Source organism: Sardina pilchardus, chromosome 1 (genome assembly GCF_963854185.1).
Source record: "Sardina pilchardus chromosome 1, fSarPil1.1, whole genome shotgun sequence".
Classification (NCBI taxonomy): domain Eukaryota; kingdom Metazoa; phylum Chordata; class Actinopteri; order Clupeiformes; family Clupeidae; genus Sardina; species Sardina pilchardus.
This window is the reverse complement of record NC_084994.1, coordinates 17,053,750-17,074,788: the sequence shown is the minus strand read 5'-3', so window position 1 is coordinate 17,074,788 and position 21,039 is coordinate 17,053,750. Positions and strand designations below refer to the sequence as shown.

At 39.0% G+C, this 21,039-nt stretch overlaps 1 protein-coding gene across 1 annotated transcript; it reads left to right on the top strand.

The window, feature by feature from the left end:
• The first annotated feature begins 10,051 nt into the window (after nucleotides 1–10,051).
• On the top strand, nucleotides 10,052–17,492 carry LOC134083254 (trichohyalin-like). The gene is made up of 4 exons (XM_062539484.1): nucleotides 10,052–10,067; nucleotides 11,841–11,924; nucleotides 12,105–12,197; nucleotides 14,628–17,492. Exons 2-4 carry the CDS (start codon nucleotides 11,855–11,857, stop codon nucleotides 15,455–15,457), a joined length of 993 nt encoding a protein of 330 aa, XP_062395468.1. The 5' UTR covers nucleotides 10,052–10,067; nucleotides 11,841–11,854; the 3' UTR covers nucleotides 15,458–17,492.
• The last annotated feature ends 3,547 nt before the right edge of the window (nucleotides 17,493–21,039 follow it).

Below are 21,039 nucleotides of genomic sequence, written 5' to 3'. Positions count from 1 at the left end.
GAGGAGATGAAGAGAGAGAAGGAGAGAGAGGAAAGGAAGAGAGAGGAGGAGAGAGAGGAGATGAAGAGAGAGATGGAGAGAGAGGAGAGGAAGAGAGAGAAGGCAGAAAGAGAAAGAAATTATGCATATATTGCAGGTAATGACAATAATACATGTGACTAATAAATGTCTGCATTGATGTGACGTTTATTATGTTGCTGATGATGTTGCCGATTATTCTAGGCATCGTGATCGTGTCACTGATGACTGGATTTGGATTCCACTACTACACCCATGCTAAAGGTAAATAAATAGTATGTAGACTTATTTGCCTATACACTAACAATGCATCTGAGTATTGACAGACATCCTCACAGTTAATCATCACTATTTGTTTTACATTTTAGACTAGATTCAACCTCATTGGTTTTTTTGTGTACACGTAAAAGACAACGAAATGCAGTTAAACTAGAAGTGCAAAAAAGCAGAAAAGTGCAATGTGATATACAAAGTATAGACAGGTGGTGCATATACAGGACAGGATATATAGTGCAGTGTAGACAGTAGTATAGAGCTGGTTTACAGCAGGCTTATTGTGCAAAATTCCGAATTTTAGAAAGGGCCTCCTCCATTCAATTCATTAATTGGGATTTTAATTGAATTGGCTCCGCCCCACAGAAAGTTGAATTTGAATTTGAATTGGAATGACTGGAAGTGGGATTAAATTCAAGGCTATTCAAACAATTCCACGGTCAGACAACCAAAGTGGCAAATGAGCACATGCAATGCCTTGGAATCACCATTTCATTGTGTTCCCGTGAGCTAAGAGTAGGCTGTTGGCAAAAGTTTTCACATGCATATTCTTGAATAGGGTTATGCTTAGAGACCAGTAGAGTTTGGAGAGCTGTATCTTATGTTATGCTTTGAGATGATCAAGAAGAGTAGCTGTGTGCACATCCATCCTTGCAGGTGCAGGACAAATGGAGAGTAGCTTCAAAAAGGAATATAATGTCCGCAACACTGATATTTGCTCCCGTTTAATGTTAAAAACAAGCAACGTTTCGACCCAACTGGGTCTTCATCAGGCAAATGGATGCAGAGCTAGAGTTTAGAAGGATGACATCTCTAGGGAAATTACCGTAATACAACTGTTACTTAGAAGAGTATGAACTGTGTCAATAAAACAACAAGAAGCCATTGAAGCCCATTTCCAATGTCCCTAAAACAAATGCATGCAATAGGCCACAACTGCTAATCTGGCATGGACATGTGTTTCTTTGGAAGTTAGTGAACAACTGCAATTAAGAGTCATTGCATGAGAAAACCAGGCAGAGGTGGGAAGATGGGGGTCGACCGAATCAGCTCGTACTGTACTTTGTATATGTGATAAGTATGTGGAACTATGAACAGCCATATACTTAAAACCCTCTAGCTGTTTTTTCTTATGGAGTTCTGGGACCCCTCTCAGAGACCCTCAAAAATCCAACAATTCATGGCTGAAAATGACTGCCATGTTTTCTCGTGCAATGACTCTTAAAACCTTTGTTTACAAGATTCCTACAGTTCTGAAACGATTTAGTTTAATTCACCAATTTAAGTTTAATCTCATTGCTAGTTCAGGCCATGCTGGAATTCATAAGTCAGTCAAACTTTTCCAGACCAACTCTCAATTACATTTGAGAAGGTCTGCATCCTAACCAGGCTAGGGTTATCATACAGTGATAAAATACATTTTAGAAATAATATAAAAATAAATTAGGAAGTGAATTTTATATACCACACACAAATACAAACTCTACTTCATCCATTTTCATTGCTAAACAAGTACAGTAAACACGCTAAACAGTGTTGATAAAAAGCTAAACACTCCACTCTTGTGATCATGTTACTGAATTTAGAATGTGACAAAGGCAGGTAAAGCCGACATTAATGGCTAGTCATTCTAGATTTCAAAAACACACTATAAATATATTGAGCTAAGACTGTTGAAGTTTGAACCTGGAAAACAACGGTGTTGGCTCCATATAAGTAAAACGAACATTCAAAAATGTTATGTAGTTTTACTACAAATTGGAAAAAAGTCTGACAAAATGGGTCACTTAGTGAGTGTCTCTTTCAAATGCACATTAAGGTGAATGGGCTTTTAAATGGGCCTGCTGCAGGTGAGAGGACTGAAATCCTAGGATTTTCTTTTATTGTTTTTACAAAGTGCCATTGATACATTCTCTTTTACAACATATATATTTGGAAACTAGTTGATTAAAGGTTTCTAATGGTGTCACTTATATGTTTCTAGGACAACAATTGGCAGGGATTGAGATGTGTGTTTGGAACAGTTTTTCAAATCTCCAGGGGGGGATTTAGACTCCAGAGTGTTAAATGCTAGGGGGAAGGAAGTATTTGAGCCCATATGTAACCCTACATAGGGGTTAAATAAGGGGTCATGCTTTTTCCAGTAGGCCTATTAGCCTGTTTGATTTACATCAAGCTCTAGCTATGGTGAAGGGTATGTGATGATGTGGGGCTATTTTAATTCCAAAGGCCAAGGGAACTTTATCAGGATGCATAATATCCTGGATCCATGAAATAGCTGGCCTTTAAAAATAAAAATCTGCCTTCCCCTATGTTAACCCTATGTGTTAAATTCCCATAGGGTTACATAGGGGGTCAAATACTTCCTTCCCCCTAGCATTTAAGGAAAACATTTATTTATTTACGATACATTCTTTAATCACAAAGACAATTGGTGACCTTGGCGGTTTGATTTTTACTATTTTTTTAATTAAGGCATTAAGATCAATTGTCAAATGACGATTTTATATTCCTGTTTTTAGGCAACTTTAAATACATGTGCTCCCCACTATATATGACATACAAAATTATTTGTAATAATTTAGTATGCAGATCCACTTCTGGCCAACCGACCTGCAGCAGTGAGCTTCTTTTCTTCTGCAGGACGATGCAACTACTGCACACAAAAGAAATTATGGAAAGGAAAATAAAAGTCCTCAGATTTATTTGTATATTTGGAGTGAAGCTTGAAAGTGTGCAGATGTTTATCTTAAATACACCACATCATGGCCATTTGGGGTTATATGAAAATATTTGACTGGATATACTAACTAGCCCTAAGCACAGTGGTTAACCAACAGTAGTCATGAGACGAGAAGTTGTGTGGTTTCAGTCACTTTACTCAACAAGGATTCCAAGTTGAGACAGACTGTGATGAATGCCTGGCAAGGAAGAACACCTCTTCAGTCTTATGGAGATTGATCTGGAGATGACTGTCTGTCAGTGGAGGTGTCAGAAATAAACAGGCAAAGATGAAATGCGGAGACAGTTCAGATTTGAAGAGCAGGCTGTGTGATATCAGTGCTGGTGTATTAGGATAGGCCAATAGCGGAGACATATTATATGTTTAACTGATTCCACTGAATCGGATGTAATATGTCTCACATTCCAGACAGAAAAAAGAAGAAACAATAATTTGAAACTAAAAAGTAGTCTACTGACATAAACTGAAGAAAGAATGTGGGAAAAGCACTTAGAAAATATGAGAATAGTGAATGCAAGTACAAGATTGCAAATATTATGGCCAAAAAAGGATCAGGTTGTGTTACGTTTTTATTTTTTATTGTAAGCTTTAATTATTGTTAAGACTTTGATTAGCTTAGTGAAAATAGTTTGTTAGTTTAGTGACGGCTTTGTTTAGTGACATCATTTCAAGACTGATCATTCCTGATTCTGTTTAGTCCTTTTCAATGCATTTTTAAGGAGGTCAGTGCCATATGTCCATTTTCAACTGTACTTGGAAGATAGAATTAAACATTCTATTAGCATCTTTTAATCGTCTTGGGCTTCACAAATGTTTCTCTCTAATGCAACTATCTCAAACATGCAGATTTGTTTTTGACTGAATGTATTTAATTTGTTCCTCTCCACAGAACTACAGGACATGAGAAGGATTAAAGGTCATGCAGGTATTTTATTTTTTAACTCTGAAAATCATTACATTTTGTGTAGTTGACTCATTTTCTTCTGTTAAAAAACAAAATACATTTAATGTATTAGATTGTCTAAGTAGCCTCCATCATTTACCCTCATGAATGCTATGTGCATTATTGACATCATCATAAACAGCTTTATGAAACAGTCACTTGGAATGATTCTCCATCGACATGAGTGAATGAAAAGCTCAGCCTGTGTGGGAACTACTTCAGGACTGATGCAAAACAAATCCCAGTGTCTAACTAACGTGGTTGACAGTTGTATGAAATATGAGAGTATGAAATGCTATCATCATTTGTATGCATGTGATACCTAATCCCACATGTGTTAACTCATCATTTTGAGTTTTCAGTTTTCTTCTGCAATGTGAAAATAATCAGAAAAAGAAATACCCAGAAAAGATTAGGTGTTGACAAGATTTTCACAGGAAGTGTATATGCTATGGGGGAATTGTCCTATTGATAGGCATCTGTAAGCATTGTCCTCTACCTACCTGTGCTATCACTGGGCTCTGAACAGAACACACGTCTGTTTTTGTGATTGTGAGATAACTTGTCTTGGCACTAGCAATCACTGAAGGTGTATTAGGCCATCAGGCACCAAACTAAATGTATGAGTGGCCTTGGGCACAGCAACAGAATGTGGTGTCTTTGAAAGCACATACTGTATTAGAACTTCTAAAGTTAGTGAGGAACATGCACATGTTACATCATCTCCATATGACACTTGTTACAGACCATTTCTATAAAACATTCCTCACAAATATGTATCATAGCATGTATTATTCTGTGTCAGACAAAATACATTTCTTTAGCTGACATGTCATTATTCTGTCTTAGTGGATGTGACTCTGGATCCTGACACAGCACCTGCCTATCTCGTCCTGTCTGCTGATGGGAAACAAGTGAGACATGGTGACACACAGCAGAATGTCCCTGACAGTCCCAAGAGATTCAGTCCATATCCAAACGTCTTGGGAAAACAGGGGTTTTCCACTGGTAAATTCTACTATGAGGTTCAGGTCACAGGGAAGACGGATTGGGACTTAGGAGTGGCCAGAGAGTCCATTACTAGGAAGGGGGAGATAATTCTGATCCCTCAGAATGGATACTGGACAATGTGGCTGCGTAATGGGACTGAGTACAGAGCACTAACTGGTGGCTATGATTTCCTCTCCCTGAAACAGAAGCCTGAGAGGGTGGGGGTGTTTGTGGATTATGAGGCAGGTCTGGTCTCCTTTTATGATGCAGACTGTTGGTATCATCTCTACTCATATACTAATGTTAAGTTCACTGAGAAGATTTACCCATTCTTTTCTCCTTGTCTTCATGAGGGAGGTGAGAACTCCTCTCCTCTTATCATCTCCTCTGTTTCATTCTGCCCTGTTAAATAACATGAATTGATGAGTGGATGTTTTATTAAAGTTCAGTGGTTTATTATGTCTGTATACTTTTGAGGAGCACAGAGTTTCAGAGTTCACATGGACTTAAAATAAGTTTATATGTATGTTTCAAACTGAGCCTGTGATTGGCTGTAAAGCCAAAGCAGAAATCCTCTGCCATGATATTGATTACTTATTTTGTATATTTAAGTAAAACATAGCAAACGTAATAGACACATTAACAAGGTTCAAAACTTGAATAGAATAAACAGGTTATTTCTTCTTATGGTAAGCCCCAAATGTGCTTATACTTGCTATACTATACACTCTGCTCAGGCAAAAACCACTGAACCAAACCGCAATGCTTTAGTATGACCGTGCAACTGATTTTGTACAAATGTTTGCTATTTTTTTACATTTTGTTTTACATGTCAGAATGCTGAATAGTCTTGTCCCATAAAACAAGTAAAGGATGTATAAAACGGTGGTCATTATCGAGAAAATAAGTTCTGACAGGGCGAACAGGACCCCGACATGACAGCAGAGCATTCTGCAGCCTTATGTGTAAATTGGCATAATATCATTACTTACAAGTGTGTTGAACTAGCTGTCATACTCTGTCTAGCATACATGAACATCAGGATGTACAGAAAGATGTACAGTGGTCCACAGCTCTGACCAAGGGTGGGTTATACCTTATCTTTGCATTTTGTTTTTAATTACTCTTTAAATTAAAGTGTTTTATCTTGTGTTTTATATTTTCATTTTTTGTCTTTACTTTAAAACTGTGTTTGACTTTTGTCCTTCCATGCTTTCATTTGCTAATGCAATTTGCTTTTGTTTACGTAAAGCACATTGAATGACGTATGTTATGTGTTACAGTAAATCTGCTATATGCTGTAAATAAATTTGTCTTGACCTGACTGGCACTGGATTTTACTGATGTTTCAAGATAGAATGGCCCTTAACACGTGCTTGCTTATATGTTGTGCTTCATGCCTGTGTGACTGTGCTCAATGTAAATAATTACTGTAAAGCCCAGATTATAGATACTTTGACATTAAATTAATTGATACCATTATTTTCTTATAGTTTGGTTGTAGACTGAAATAATCCACACATTACAGAACCCATTACATAATAACAACCCATTACACAGGACAATAATACCCTACTACACTACGACTACAGTTACAGTAGGCCACATACTCCACATCACAGGGAATATTTTCCTGGCGATGCACAGGAGGAAAAACCTCTTAGAATGTCTTATCCACCCTTGACAGTCTTCAGCACTGATGTCCAACAATAGCATCTGGTCAGAGGGCTGATGATCATATACTGTCCACATCCAAGCACTGAACAATTCCTTATAGTCTAATACGCACACAGCAACTAGCCTAGTCTACTTGTGGCCGCGATGCAAATAACTCAATTTAATTCAGCACAGACAGAGCATGTTCAACGAATTCTCTCCCAAACATCTGGTGGAAATCTCGACACTTTCAACGAAAGTATATGATCTTCAGCCCTCACCTTCCTGAGACCTCTTGGAGCCATGCTTGTAAAGAGCAACACAAAGGTTTATGGCTGGATGGTCTGCAGTGTTGCTTTGTTTAGGTTGTAAAATAAGGTTTCTAAGATTTAATTTGTTCTAGCCTCAGTAAATGACATGTTAAGGTTAGTTAAACAGGTGTGGCCTTTACATTATTTAAAGCTTGCTCTCTTGATGTATTATGTGATGACATCAAACTTGTGTAGGTTTTTAAAGGCTGTACAGTATTTGCTGTAATAGTTGAAGTCAATTTATCAAATAGTTTCCACAAAAATCACAAGAATGGGTTATTTATTTATTTTTTCTGACACAGGGGAGCATACTCTCAAACCACCGTAGCATTTGTGAGTCACACAAGTATTTTAAGACATGCAGGATCAAAATTCTGCAGCAGCACCCAATCAATAATTAGCATTTTTGTAAAATGTGATCCCCTATTTTTTTAATGTGCTACCTTGACAGACAAAGTATCTGAGACAGCAAGGGTATGTGTGTGCGTGCACTGGGTATGGTAGAGGGCCTATTTGGAAGAAAGTCCAGGGCCTTCCTCTAATCCCAGTCCATCCCTGGTGTCACACATGGGGCCCTTGGGCTTCATATCTAGCCTGGCCATTGATCTGCACCTGCAGTAATTCCAAGTCATCTGGTTATATAACTTTTATTATTATTCTTTTATTCTTTTTTTATTATTATTTTATTCAATTTAAATAGGACTCGGAACGCAAGCAGGATAGAATGAAAAAACATAATGGCATGTACGCCTACTGTATGCAAATAACTAGTTGCTACACATAGGCCTGCAGCATGGATTTAAATAACAGAAGAGGAAGCATAAGCACAATACTGTAAACGAACAAGGTGAACACTAGATATCAGATTGTGGAAAATCATTGAGAGGTTGCAATGAAAGCACTGGCAATGCAGTGTCTTTGTGGGATTAGTTATTAAATGTGCAAATGGCTATGTGTAAGCAGCGCGTCCTGCAAACAGTTGAGGTGAGTTAACTGAGGAAAATAGGTCTTCTTCACAGCGACTAAATCTGGAGTGGGAGTGGAAAGGATAGAACATGAGTGAAAAAGGATAAGTTCCTTTAAGTGCTGTTATTGCTTATGGTGACGAGAAAGGTTGTCACAAGCATCATTTGTAATGTAAAGGCATATTGATAACAGATTTTTATCAAACAGGTCAGAAATCGGTCATGCGCACAAATGACACTTCATCATGGCACTTTCAATTAATATGAATTAGCAAGTTAATTGATTATAGCCTGTGACTCTTAAGGTGCATTATATGAACATTGATAGGCTATTCATTTCCAAGTCATCCTGGGCAAACATAGCCTATTCAACTAGTATGCCTATAGGCTAGGTTGTGCAGGAGGAACATAGCCCCGAAAATACAATAAATGTACAGTTCTGACTACGCTTGAGAATATACAAAGGGTAGAAAAAGAGAAAATAAAAATGTTGCTGTACGCTAGGATTCACACTGTGTTTTCAAACTGACCGCGACGACAGTAAACTTGAAAGTAGCTCGAGAAAATCGGTCACTGTTGACAGGGGTGCATAATTGCTCATTTCTAGACTACACACTGCCAACCAATGGCTAAAACGAGCATTTTTTTAAAGAGGGGGAATCGAAACTTAATGAGAACGGAGGAGGACGTCGAGCCACTTCAGCGTCGTCATGCATGAAACGGAACCTCGACCTGAAAGCAACAGGCAGACGTCATGTCATTATAAAGACGTACAGCGTCATGCAAGCCAAAATTCTTAGGGGGCACAATCAGCGACGTTGCAATAATTTTCCGATGGGGGGGGCAATTATTAGATACATAGTTCGGACGAATGGGATGTCGGACTAATGGGATGTCGGACCAATGGTCCGGCCCCCATATGGTTGGGTGCTATATTGCTATAAAGATCCCAAAATCCCAGAATAGACCAATAGGCTACCTTAGAATATAATAGGCTATTTGGTAGGCTACTCGTTATTTATCTGTGGCTACTACGTTCACCTGCCTTGCTGTTCTATTTTGAATCTCTCCTGTTGGGGAAGACTATCAAATGGCTTTTAAAATTCAAGTAAACATAGCCTTGTCAGACGTTAGCCTAGATATAGCGAGCTATCTGGCTACAAAGCCTATACACAACTGGAACAAAAGTCAACTCTGTAAAACCTAACTCCACATTACGGTTTAATTTACAGTAGGCCTAGGATAAATAGGAACCGACTGTATTGCTCACAAATATACTGTAGTGTAGCCTACGAGAATTTGAACATGCCTTGGCTTTGACTTCACCTGCCAACACTAACGTAACGTCAACGCATCCCTGAACTTGAAACTCTTCCTCTCCAATCGCGACAGATATGCTTTCAATCACAACGAGTTCTAGCCACGTTCAAAGTGGTAGATAAACCAGTTTGTCCTGGCGGGCTACATCCCACTGCCCATTCACTCCCTGAGAAGCCGGCTTCCCTAAATGCGATTTTGGAGCGTTTGGTGAACTTTGTGATCATCACCAACATTTCCAGGTCCACAAATAATTCCGCTACTTTTTAATATCATCCGAATGTAATGTTGATTTATTGTATAGCCAGCCTACTTACCACTTCAACACCATTGACTGTAGCTGTCCAAACTGTGCAGGTCAACTGTTCAAATTGTAGCCTAACGTTAACTGTAACAGTTCAACATTAAACACAACAATGCGCGCTCAACGTGCTTGTGCACTACGGGAACATATGCTACAGACGCCAATTTTAGGGAAAGGGCTGAAGGCCGGTCTTTAGCTATAGGTTTATTACACATCCAGAAGAATATTTGAGTCGTTATAGGCGCTAGAATTGATTATCATGGAGCATAATCGTAAAGTTATGATTAAAAAAAATATCAGGGACGAAAAATCAGAGGGGGCACGTGCCCCCTTTACTTCAATGGGCATGACGCCACATGCAGACTGTTGTTGGGAGGTACTGAATGAACGAGTTACGTATTGAGTCTTCCTGGCAGAATTCAAAGCTGTCGCTTCCGTTTCCCCATTTCCTCGACCAAAAAGGTATGAATCGAAACTTAGAGATAGGCTATGGGCTGATCCACAACACGGTCTGAATCAGTAAGTTTAAGATACAGACCTGAGGAAGGTAAGATACGATTCTGGGTTTTTATTTGTTTGTCAACAGCTTTTCTATGCTTATACATATTCGGTTTGATGAAATATTATTCTACAGATGTATTTTATGTGGATTACATATTATGTCTACATAATAGTTTGCAAATTGATAAAAAGGATTGGATTAAATAGCCTATTGGTTATTGTGTGTTGTTGATCCTCCCTAAATACTGTATTGTCTGATTTACAGTATAAAACTAGAAACTATTTGCCAATATTAAAGTACAGGAGTTGACTGGTGATTGTGTTATGGTATTGAGGTTACATAATTTACACAGTTGGAAGTTGAATGAGAATGAGAACTTCTCATCCTCATCACTACCTATGTTGAGAGACCAGAGCACAATAGGCTTGGTGATAGCCAGTTGATAGCCAGTTGAAACTTCATTTGTAGTTTACTAAGAAAGAAAAAAACACTATTGAGAAAGAAAGGTTGAAAAAGGTTGTTAAGCTGAGGGTAAGTGGGTTGGTGTGGCACAATTGATTCATATTGACAAAGAAAAATATGATATGATAATATATGATATTAAAATATATGATATGATATGATATATATATATATTTCAATTTTCAATTTAATGTCGCTTATAGAGCGCCAATACATTACACATGTCTCAAGGCGCTTTACAGAGTGTTAGACATTCAAAGAGAGCCCATGAGTAACAGGGGCAAGGAAAAACTCCCTAGAATTGGAGATACATATAGGAAGAAACCTCAGACAGACCCACGACTCAAGGGCCCAACCCATCTGCCTTGGGTCAGTTACAGTACAGTCATTTGTAGTTTGAAAGTTACAATGACAATGAAAGTTCAAATAGTCCAGTGTAGGGAATAAATTGTCCATTAGTAATCCATTAGTTATTTCTGAAGGTGATGGGTCGCTGGGATCCGAGGGCCAAAGATTCGGGCAGGGAACCACAGCAGGCGATGTTAGGGCAGTCATAGGGATGGCGAAGGCAATGGCGATGGTAGGGCAGTCAGAGGGATGTGACTTCAGGTGTGATGAGGGACAGGCACAGAGATGGTTGATGGCTGGTGATGGTTTACCTCACAGGTGAGGTATAGGGGAAAGGGAAGAGAAATAGAGTGTGTTAGTATTACTGTAAGTCATATTAAGTATTAATAAGTATATCAATGGTGATATAAATGGTTATACTATAGAGGGTTTACAAAACGCTTTTACACACCTCTTTTGTGGGGACAGGTGCGTAGGAATAGGTTACCCAGTTAAACCCGAAGAGGCATCCCGCACATCGTCCACCACGCATGCAAACATCCACCCACCCACCACGCACGCAATATATATATATATATATATGATAAGTATCTATCTATCTATCTATATTGTAAGTCAATGTACTTGCAAACTTTTCACTAGAATTTTATTCGAAGCGTGATAATAAGTTACTTAATGGACACATGAAAAAGTCTTTTTCATTTAAATTAAATGCGCCATATACATGCCGATACATGTCTACTCTACACTGTGAGTGTGGTGGAACAGCGGTGACATCACCAACTGACAATCAATTGCTTCCTGCCATTCCATTGCCTAGAGCGGGAATTTTCCTTCCTGTTAGCCTACTTGTATTACTTGACAACAACCTCCTAAAAAACTGGACAAACCAGATCACTAAGAGGTTGGTTATGGGCAAATCACCAAATTAAAAAAGAAAAAGAAAATCATATGGAAATTGTCCCTTGACACAGGATATTGTTTACTTTAACTTTTTCTCTTTTTTAGATTTAAAAGTAAACATGAATCATGACAAGGGATATACCCTCCTGGTACCAAAAGGTGCCATGCCAAAATGGAAAGAATGCTGTGGTGAGTTTTCCTCTTACTGGTATTTTACCTCATCTGTAAAAATAGACCGTGAAGCCAATTTATATTTTCAATTAGTGAGTGAAATCCATCAATTCACTAACTCTCACCACAATGTTAACACATTACTCTGTTTATATCATGTGTTGATCTATTTTGCAATGTAATGTTGTTCTCTACAAGGACTCATCAAAAAATGGTGGAAAGAAGTATTTGTGGTTGTATTAGTCAGCTTCATCTTCATCCTCGCCATTGCAGGATGGATCATGTTCACTGGTGAGTAATTCCCTTTTGAACTGCTTGCCAGGGTTGGTTGATATGCGCTGCATGATCAATGAGAGACTCAAAGGGGTTGAATAAAAATAGCAGATCCATGGGCCGATACAAATTATAGCTTACTTCAACTTAAAAGACTGAGCCACGACGCGCAACCAGCCATTTAGCACCGCTGTAGCAGGCAGCTCACTGCTGCAGGTTAGAGTGTGCTTCACCTGACTGTGTGCTCTGAGTGTTTCACTAATTCACAGATGAGATCAATGCAGAGACCAGATTTACCTCAAGGGATCAAAAGAGTATCATAGTTATACTATTTGCCACTAAATAGACATTTCTTCTGGTGTTTAGTCAATACGTCATTGTCTTCAGTGTTGTGCACGTTCACACTCTTCAGTAACTAGTTCAAAGTTCAGTTCACACACGTGCAAAGTGAACTGTTCACGTTCATAGTTCACCATTTTTAATTTTGAACTAGTTCAAATTCAGTTCATTTGAATGAAAATCTGTTTCTGACGGATATAGGCTACAGCCACCTGTTGTTCTCATCTAATTGAGAATGTCCGTAAATTGGGCTTTATTTCGCTGGGCAGATACATTTCTTTTAGATCTATGGCAGATACCGACGCCTAATAAATGCGGCCGCGCATTTATTAATAATTAATAATAAATGTGTCAGCTGTGCATGCCTGACAGCAGAAGAGTGTAGTTTTTACACCGGGAGTATGGAGGAGGCTGCCTTGCTGCATTACCTGCAGCGAACTGTTCAGTGACATACTGTAGGACTCTTTGAACACGTTATGCATCCCTCTATCATCACTGACGAGTGCAGAATCTTTCCGCGATTGCATTCATATAGCAGCGGTTCTGTGTACAATGCATCATGCGTAACGTGATCATGGGTAGGCCTAATGTAAGGTAGTGCAAAGCTGTGGCGCCCGTGGGCAGTGAGTGTGACAACGACAGCCTGTTTCTAAATTGCCAGCAGATAGTGTCACTCGACTTCTCAGGACAAAATAAATTCCATAACGTTTAATTGGACATCAACAGTGACGTTCGTCGTTCATTTCCCATAATCTGAGCGAATTCACGTTCAAATTCATTATTTACAAATGTGTTGCGTTCAGTTCAGCGTTCACAGAAAAATGAACGTGTTCAATGAACACGTTCTTTTGAACTCGTTCATGCACAACACTGATTGTCTTTACAATCTGCCAGGCTTTATATTTCTGGCTTTCTTTTCACTATTTTATTAACCACTGTTTGAAGTGGGGGAGACACGCTCACACTATTTCTAATAAATCCAAGTCTTCAACTGGGTGCTGAATCCCACGTAAAACATAAATGAAAGAAAGAAGCGAAGGACAGCACTCTTCAGATTTTCTGAGTGTAACGGGTGCCAGCTAGTTAGCTGTGCTGTGGAACGTTAGTAAACCTCACTCCCCGACGCCTCAAGAGCGCTGCTTGCATGAAAGCTAGTAGCCTGGGCTTTTAGCTGGATTGTTAGCGCGCTCGACTCCCGATCCGAGGTGCTGCTGCTTCGCGGGTTCGAGTCCGGGCGTGTGCAGGGCTGGACCGCGGTGGTTCCACACAACGCAGGTTACATGAGGAGTGCTGTCCTTCACTTCTTTCTTTCATTAACCACCATTTGGCATAGATAAATTACCATCTTAATGTGTTTTGTTGCATTTAGGCAACATGTCTATGTGTGACAGTCAACACAAAATATTCAAACTAAACACATTGTCATTTTCATCTGTATAGACTGTTCTTGGTTTCAAGAAATGCAAATGTTCAAACTGGCTGTTAAACACTTGACCTTTGGAATTAAAATACACACACCCACAGCATCACATACCCTTCACCATAGCTAGAGATTGGCATGGTGTGTTTTCCAGTTAGTCTATAAGCCTGTTTGATGCTCATTGAGCTCCATGCAATGATTCAAATCAAACAGGCTAATAGGCCAACTGGAAAAAACACCATGCCAATCTATGGTGATGGGTATGTGATGATGTAGGGCTATTTTAATTCCAAAGGCCAAGAGAACTTTATCAGGATGCATAATATCCTGGATCCATGAAATAGATGGCCTTTAAAAATAAAACATATATATATTTTTTTAATTAAGTCATTTACTGTAGATCAATTGTCAAATGATGATTTGATGCATCTCTTTTTAGACAACTTTAGCATGGGGTCAAATGCATGTGCTCCCCACTGTATATGTGTACTGATATATTGTCAGTAATAAAGTGTGTGTGAGTGTGTGTGTGTGTGTGTGTGTGTGTGTGTGTGTGTGTGTGTGTATGTTTGCGTGCGTGCGTGCGTGCGTGTGTGTGTGTGTGTGTGTGTGTGTGTGTGTGTGTGTGTGTGTGTGTGAGTGTGGTCACTGTCATTAAGGTTTATGGTTCTCCCTTCACACCTTCACAGACTGTAAGAGTGGGACCTTGGAGAGAGAGAAACAACTCCAGGAGGAGGCTCATAACCACCTCACAAACATCATACAAGACATGACAGCTCAGGCAGAGAAGAATGTATCAGATTGCAAGAGAGAGTCAGCAGCAAGAGAGAGGAAGATTAGGGAGGAGGCTTACAAGAGAGAGAGACAACTACGGGAGGAGGCTTACAAGAACCAGACTAAAATCATAGCAGTCATAACCGCTGAGGCAGAGAAAAATTTATCAGATTGCAAGAACGAGTCTGCAGCAAGAGAGAGGAAGATTAGGGAGGAAGAAGAGAAGAAGGCCTTGGAGAGAGAGAGAGAACTGAAGGAGCAGTCTGAGAAAACCCTTAATGCGACCATACAAGAGATGACAGTGCAGGCTGAGAACATCACAGCAATGGCAGAGAAAAAGCTCAATTCAACAGTAAACCAGATGAGAGAAGATGCTGAAAAAACCTTGAAGGAGAAAGTGAAGGATATACAACAAGAGGAGGAGAAGAAGAGAATTGACGGGGAGAAGAAGATACAAGAAGAGGGTTTGATGAAGCTCAGTGAAAGAGAAAAAGTCATCAGAGAGGAGGAAGGGAGAAAATGGCAGGAGAAGGAAAAGGATGTGAGAGAAGATGAAAAGCAAAAGAGCGAAAAGAACATCAGAGAAGAAAAACAACGACTACAAGACAAGATAGAAATGCTTAAAAACAGGGAAAGCATGTCTCTTTTTAACACAGATCCTACGACTATTACACTTATTGCAGTTGGAATATGTCTGGTAATATCTATTTTCATTAACATTTGTCTCATTTGTAGAAGATGTTGAATGGCCATGGTGTTAGAAAAGTGCTTTATAAATAGAGTTACCTTGACTTAACTAGTGTATACAACAGGGCCGGAGTGGGGCCTCTTTTCAGCCCGGGAATTTCAGGCCCAATACCGGCCCACTTTTCCCATGGTAGTGGAAATTGGATAAATTAAGCAACAGCTCAGCTCTTACTATCCTGTATTTTTTCAATACCATGGCTCAACAAATAGCCTAATGTAGGTTAAATAATAACCTGAGAAGTTAACAAACATATTCCACTATCCAAAGGTTGATAAATTAACAAATGAATTTGAATTTGAAACGTATTCCACTCTTCAGCATAAATGCATATTGAACTATTGTTTACAGTTCAAATCCCAGTACTGTAAAGTTACACTGTGAATAGCAACGGCATCTATAGGAGCAGACATCCATGTGACCGATGGACGTAAAATGTATCCAAATTCACATTTAGCTTAATTGCTCACAGAGTACTTATCACAAATAAATAGATATCGTGGAAGAGCTGGACTTAGGCTTTCAAATGTAGCAGCTAGGTGCTGTGATAAACTTTGATAAACGAAAATTAATGTTGGTTATTCAGTTATTCATTTTATATTCCTCTTTTTAGTCAACTTTAGCATGGGGTGCCAACAATTTTGACAATGACTGTAAATAAGTGATGGAAACCTGGAATATTAAATGATAAATTGAATTATTTTCTTGAAAATAGCTAAGAAACCCTAACCCTTCAACAAAACTCCATTGAAAATGAATGCGGGTCACTTGTGACCCATGTTATGAATTAGAGGGGTAATGACAGAAAAGTGTTTTTATTTAAAAGGTTTAAGAGAAAAAAATACAACTTAGTCTTGTAATGAACAAAAACAAGTTAATTGAGGAATTCATGGAGTGCTGGGTCATGGTTTTTTTTTAAAAATTGCTAAGAAACCCTAGCCCTTCAACAAAACTCCATAGAAAATGAATGCGGGTCACTTGTGACCCATGTTATGCATTAGAGGGGGTTTCAATAGCTCATGCATCAAAGGGTTAATCATAGGCTATTTCCATTGTGCACACAGAGCTTCATCCACCTCCACACCCATTACTCTCGGTGGTAGCCTATATCTCCCAAACTCTAGTCAACACATAGCTAACCATATATCAAAATAAACAGCAGACCTTATTGGACACAGGGATATGAATCATTCCTCTGTACAATACGCTGATCCCAAGTAATCCGGTTTTGAAACTGCAGCAAATTTCTACATGTTATCCAACTTCAGGCTAAATTATTATAGTAAGCTTCCATTCTAATAGCAGCCCAACAGTAATGAACTTGCTTTCTAAGTCAAAGTCTAAATAAAAGTTTAATAGGCATAAATCATGACTTGTTGTAACAGAGGTAAATATCGTAGCAAATAGCCTGGTGATGAGACAGCTTAGAAATGTATTTCACACTCGCTGGAGACCCTGGTGCATAGTTGCGGTACCGGCCCTATCGGTAGCCTATCTGAGAAATCATGTTTTGGAAAAAGACGTGCTATGGACCCAACCAACTCTATTTTGGGAGGGGAGAACTCCCTCGCATGGAAGGCTATGCTACCGCCCATGCAGAGGCTGCGGTGTCAGAATGCGGAGCGTCTGTAGCCTACTTTAAGAGGAGATGGACTAACGTGACAAATGTAACGTAAACGTACACGTAACGTGTAAACGTAAAATAAATAATAAAATTCTCGACCGGCCCAAAAGTGAAGCGGCCCACCGGGAAATCTCCCGATTCTCCCGATTACCCACCCCGGGCCAGGTATACAGTATGTAGAATTACATGAACCTTTTGTGTAGGTGTGTATTTAAGGTAGGGTATACAGTATGTTGAATTACATGTGTGTATTAAAGGTAGGGTATACGGTTTATAGAATTACATGAACCTTTAGTGTAGGTGTGTACTTAAGGTTGTGTTACACTTGTATTCTTGCCTTGGCCTAGACATACAGCATACAGCATACTTTTAGAAGTACATACTATTTTTGAGGATATTAGAATTTTTTGTGGGTAGTATTTTTAAAAATGTAGAAATTAACTCATTCATATGTATTATTATTATTATTATTATTATTATACAATTGATTAAAAAAAACTTTAAATCATTGCTTTTCGTTATTGTCATTTTTTATTTAACGTACACGAGGCAAGATTTTGACCTCTATTTAACCCTTATGAAACCAATTTGATGGTAAACAAACTTGTTAAGGTGAAATTGGTCAATAGCATAGCCATACAGCATAGCCGTAGCGAGTCGCTAACTGCTGTAGAGACCCAGCCATGCTAAATCAAGATGTCGACCTGAAAACATTTTGTGAGAAATCACAAAACCGTAGCTGAAGATACTGAAACAACAATGAGCCTAAAAAGTAAAAACTAACAGTTAAGAGTAACTGAAAATGAATAAAATCTCAAACAACTTACTGTACAACTTTTCTTCTCAGTTTTGAAATTTTGCAGAAAATGAAAGTATGATAAGTTATTGTGCCATTGTTTATGTCAAGATAGTCAAAGAGTTTTGTTGTGTTGTCAATACTTTATGTACAGTACTTTCTAAATATGTTCTAATGAACAATGCACAAGGCATCACTCTTATCTATGTGGCAAAGATTTTACCATTGACAGACATTGTGACAGTATAAAGAAAACAAAGATTTTTAGAACATTGTGCAAATGTGACCATATAGTAACACCCCTTGGTAAGACTACATATTTCTATACATCCTGACGTTGTGAATGTACATGTATATATGATAGACAGACGTTTGCATGTATAATGACACAAGCAATGAAATATGGCAGTTTTATTTCATGAGGTAGGACTACTGCTTCAACAGTATAGCCTGGAAATCCAAACGTCGCAGCGCGTCGCAGCTTGCCTCTGGCCCACATATATCAGATTCACTCATATGATTGGTGCAGCTCGGCTCCAAGGGCATGGGTAATGAGCACCATTGCCTGAGAAACTTGCTGATCAAATTCAAACTGTGCTCTTGTGAGAACTCTGGATTTCCAGGGTACTTCAGCAGGGGACCAGTATAGTGCATTTTGACCAACGTTACATTAGCAATCGAAAAGAACATCAGACATTTGTGGAAAATCAGTTGCATGGATGTCGGAAACATTGCTATTTCTTCAAAATGGTGAGAAACTGCTTTACATCACGTGTCACAAGTGGAAGGAGTGAAGGAAGGAAGCAGTGATACTTCTACACCAGTAGGTGGCAGCAATGTGTTTGGCTCTGCCATAAAATAGACAAAGAGAAGAAGCAACACTGGGCTTGTAGAACATCCGTGGGTTCTTTCACAAGGGCACACATTGTGTTGTGTGTGTGTGTGTGTGTGTGTGTGTGTGTGTGTGTGTGTGTGTGTGTGTGTGTGTGTGTGTGTGTGTGTGAAGGAGAGAGAGGCAGGATGAAGGCTAATGATTTAAAGTTCTGCAAATGTGCAAATTCAGCAAAAACATTAACCTCAAACCTCCATCAGGTTTGGCAGATCAAAGCCCCACATCTGTGTTAGGTATAGAAATCAATGATCCTTTCAAGTGGCTTGTTTATATTTATATGTTTTATGTTCATTATTTTGACAAAAGACAAACAATTATGACCTCAAATGCGCTTATTATGGACAACATATGACACTGTGCTTGGGCAATGGTAAAAGCTTTGTTTGGAATCAGAATTAGAATCAGCTTGGCCAGGTTTGCATAAACAAACAAGGAATTTGACTCAAGTTAACAACAACAACAGAAAAATAATAAAAAATCCAGAACAGTAAGAATAAAGTGAAGGGCAGTAGCATAATGTTATGTAATAAGAATAAATACAGTATGTACATTTGCAATAAATAGACATATGGGTGGGAATGCAATTGTCAGAGTGTGGCTGAGAATGTCATTCAGGTATATTCATGGAACCCAGACCTTTGACTAACACAATATTATGTTCTCCCAGAGTTGATCCAATTTACTCTGCCTTCGATTAACATGAGGCACAAACTGGATCTTCTGAAAAGACATAGGCTAAGAGTATAAAACAGGGCCTGTTTTTTTTAAAACAATATACACACAATTAACGCAACACTACACACAATTAGCAGAATACCTTTGCTCTTTTGCAACATGAAACACTTACAACTATACAACTTTTTATCAAAACTATGTTGTTGTCATATCACAAACAAATCCATCATAGGATCTGTTTATGTTTGGATCAGTCACACATTAGTGTTCTCAATTCAAAGCACATTTGACAAAACAGGTGTTCCTTTTTCTCTCCTCCTTACACACAAAATCTTTGCATATCATGGAACTTTTACTGTAAACATGTCATTATAACCACATTACCTCATATAATACCAAAACCATATACTAATTTTCAGCCTTTCACTCAGTTTTCAATTTCATAAAAATGTTTTGCAGAAGTGTCTCTTCAAGCACTTTCTCTCTGTGCTACATTGCCTTTGATTTCTGTCGCTAACAAGGGCTCACCTGTTGCCCAGTGTTTACAGCTAAGTTGTGTTTAAACAATTAGTTGAAGGCTGTGTGTTTTCTTATAAATGAGACATTTTCTGAGTAGAGAAATGTGTTTATGAGTTTTGTAAATCAAGGTGGTTTGCAGAAAGTGTGATGATAATAATGTGCTTGCGGTGGTTCAAATCTGGGCTGATATTTTGCTCGCCAAGCTCACAGCTAGGTTGCTCTCGGTTGAGGTAACGCTCTAACGATTTTTGTTGTGGTTACCGCTGGGCTCCGCGCAAAAGACCATTGACTTACAGCGCGCCGCGGTCAAAGTTCAACATATTTGATTTTTGTTGGGGTTACCGCTGGGCTCCGTGCAAAAGACCATTGACTTACAGCGCGCCGAGGTCAAAGTTCAACATATTTCAACTTTCGCGCAAGAGCAGCAAAGCGGCAAAATGCCGATGGCACTGCGCTATACTGAGCGCAGCAGCAGGCCAGCTCTTGCGTGGCCAAACCAGTGAAAGTAATGGGTTTCATAGCGCATGCCGTGTGCAATGTGATGGGGCCAGAAGGTTTCACTGACTGTAGGATATCTTTAGTAGGACACTTTTAGTATTTAAACAAGTGTTGAAAAAAATGATAATTTATCATGCTTGTGACCCTTTGACTTTTTAGATAAAAACACAGAAGTGCTCATCCATGATTTCACTTTTGTCTCAGGACTCTCAGTTCTCAGTGTGTGTGTGTGTGTGTGTGTGTGTGTGTGTGTCTCTGTGTGTATGGGTTTGTGTGTCTGACATCTGAATGACCCCCCACCCTGAAGAGGAACTGAATTTTGAACTGAAACACTACACTACGGCCCATATGCATTTTGTTCTTAGTGACCGGTTCCTTGTTCCAATAATAAAATAGCTTTGGCGCCAGCTTATCAGACAGACACAGATGTTGAAAGAGATGAAGAAATTCCACTAATGAATGACCAGATTGCTTGTGAGAATGATGAACTGCAGGTACATGTATTGCTCTTTGCTCAATTCTGAGAGTACGTCCTCTCCTAGCACTGCTAATGACTGGACCTGCTAACTCTAACACTT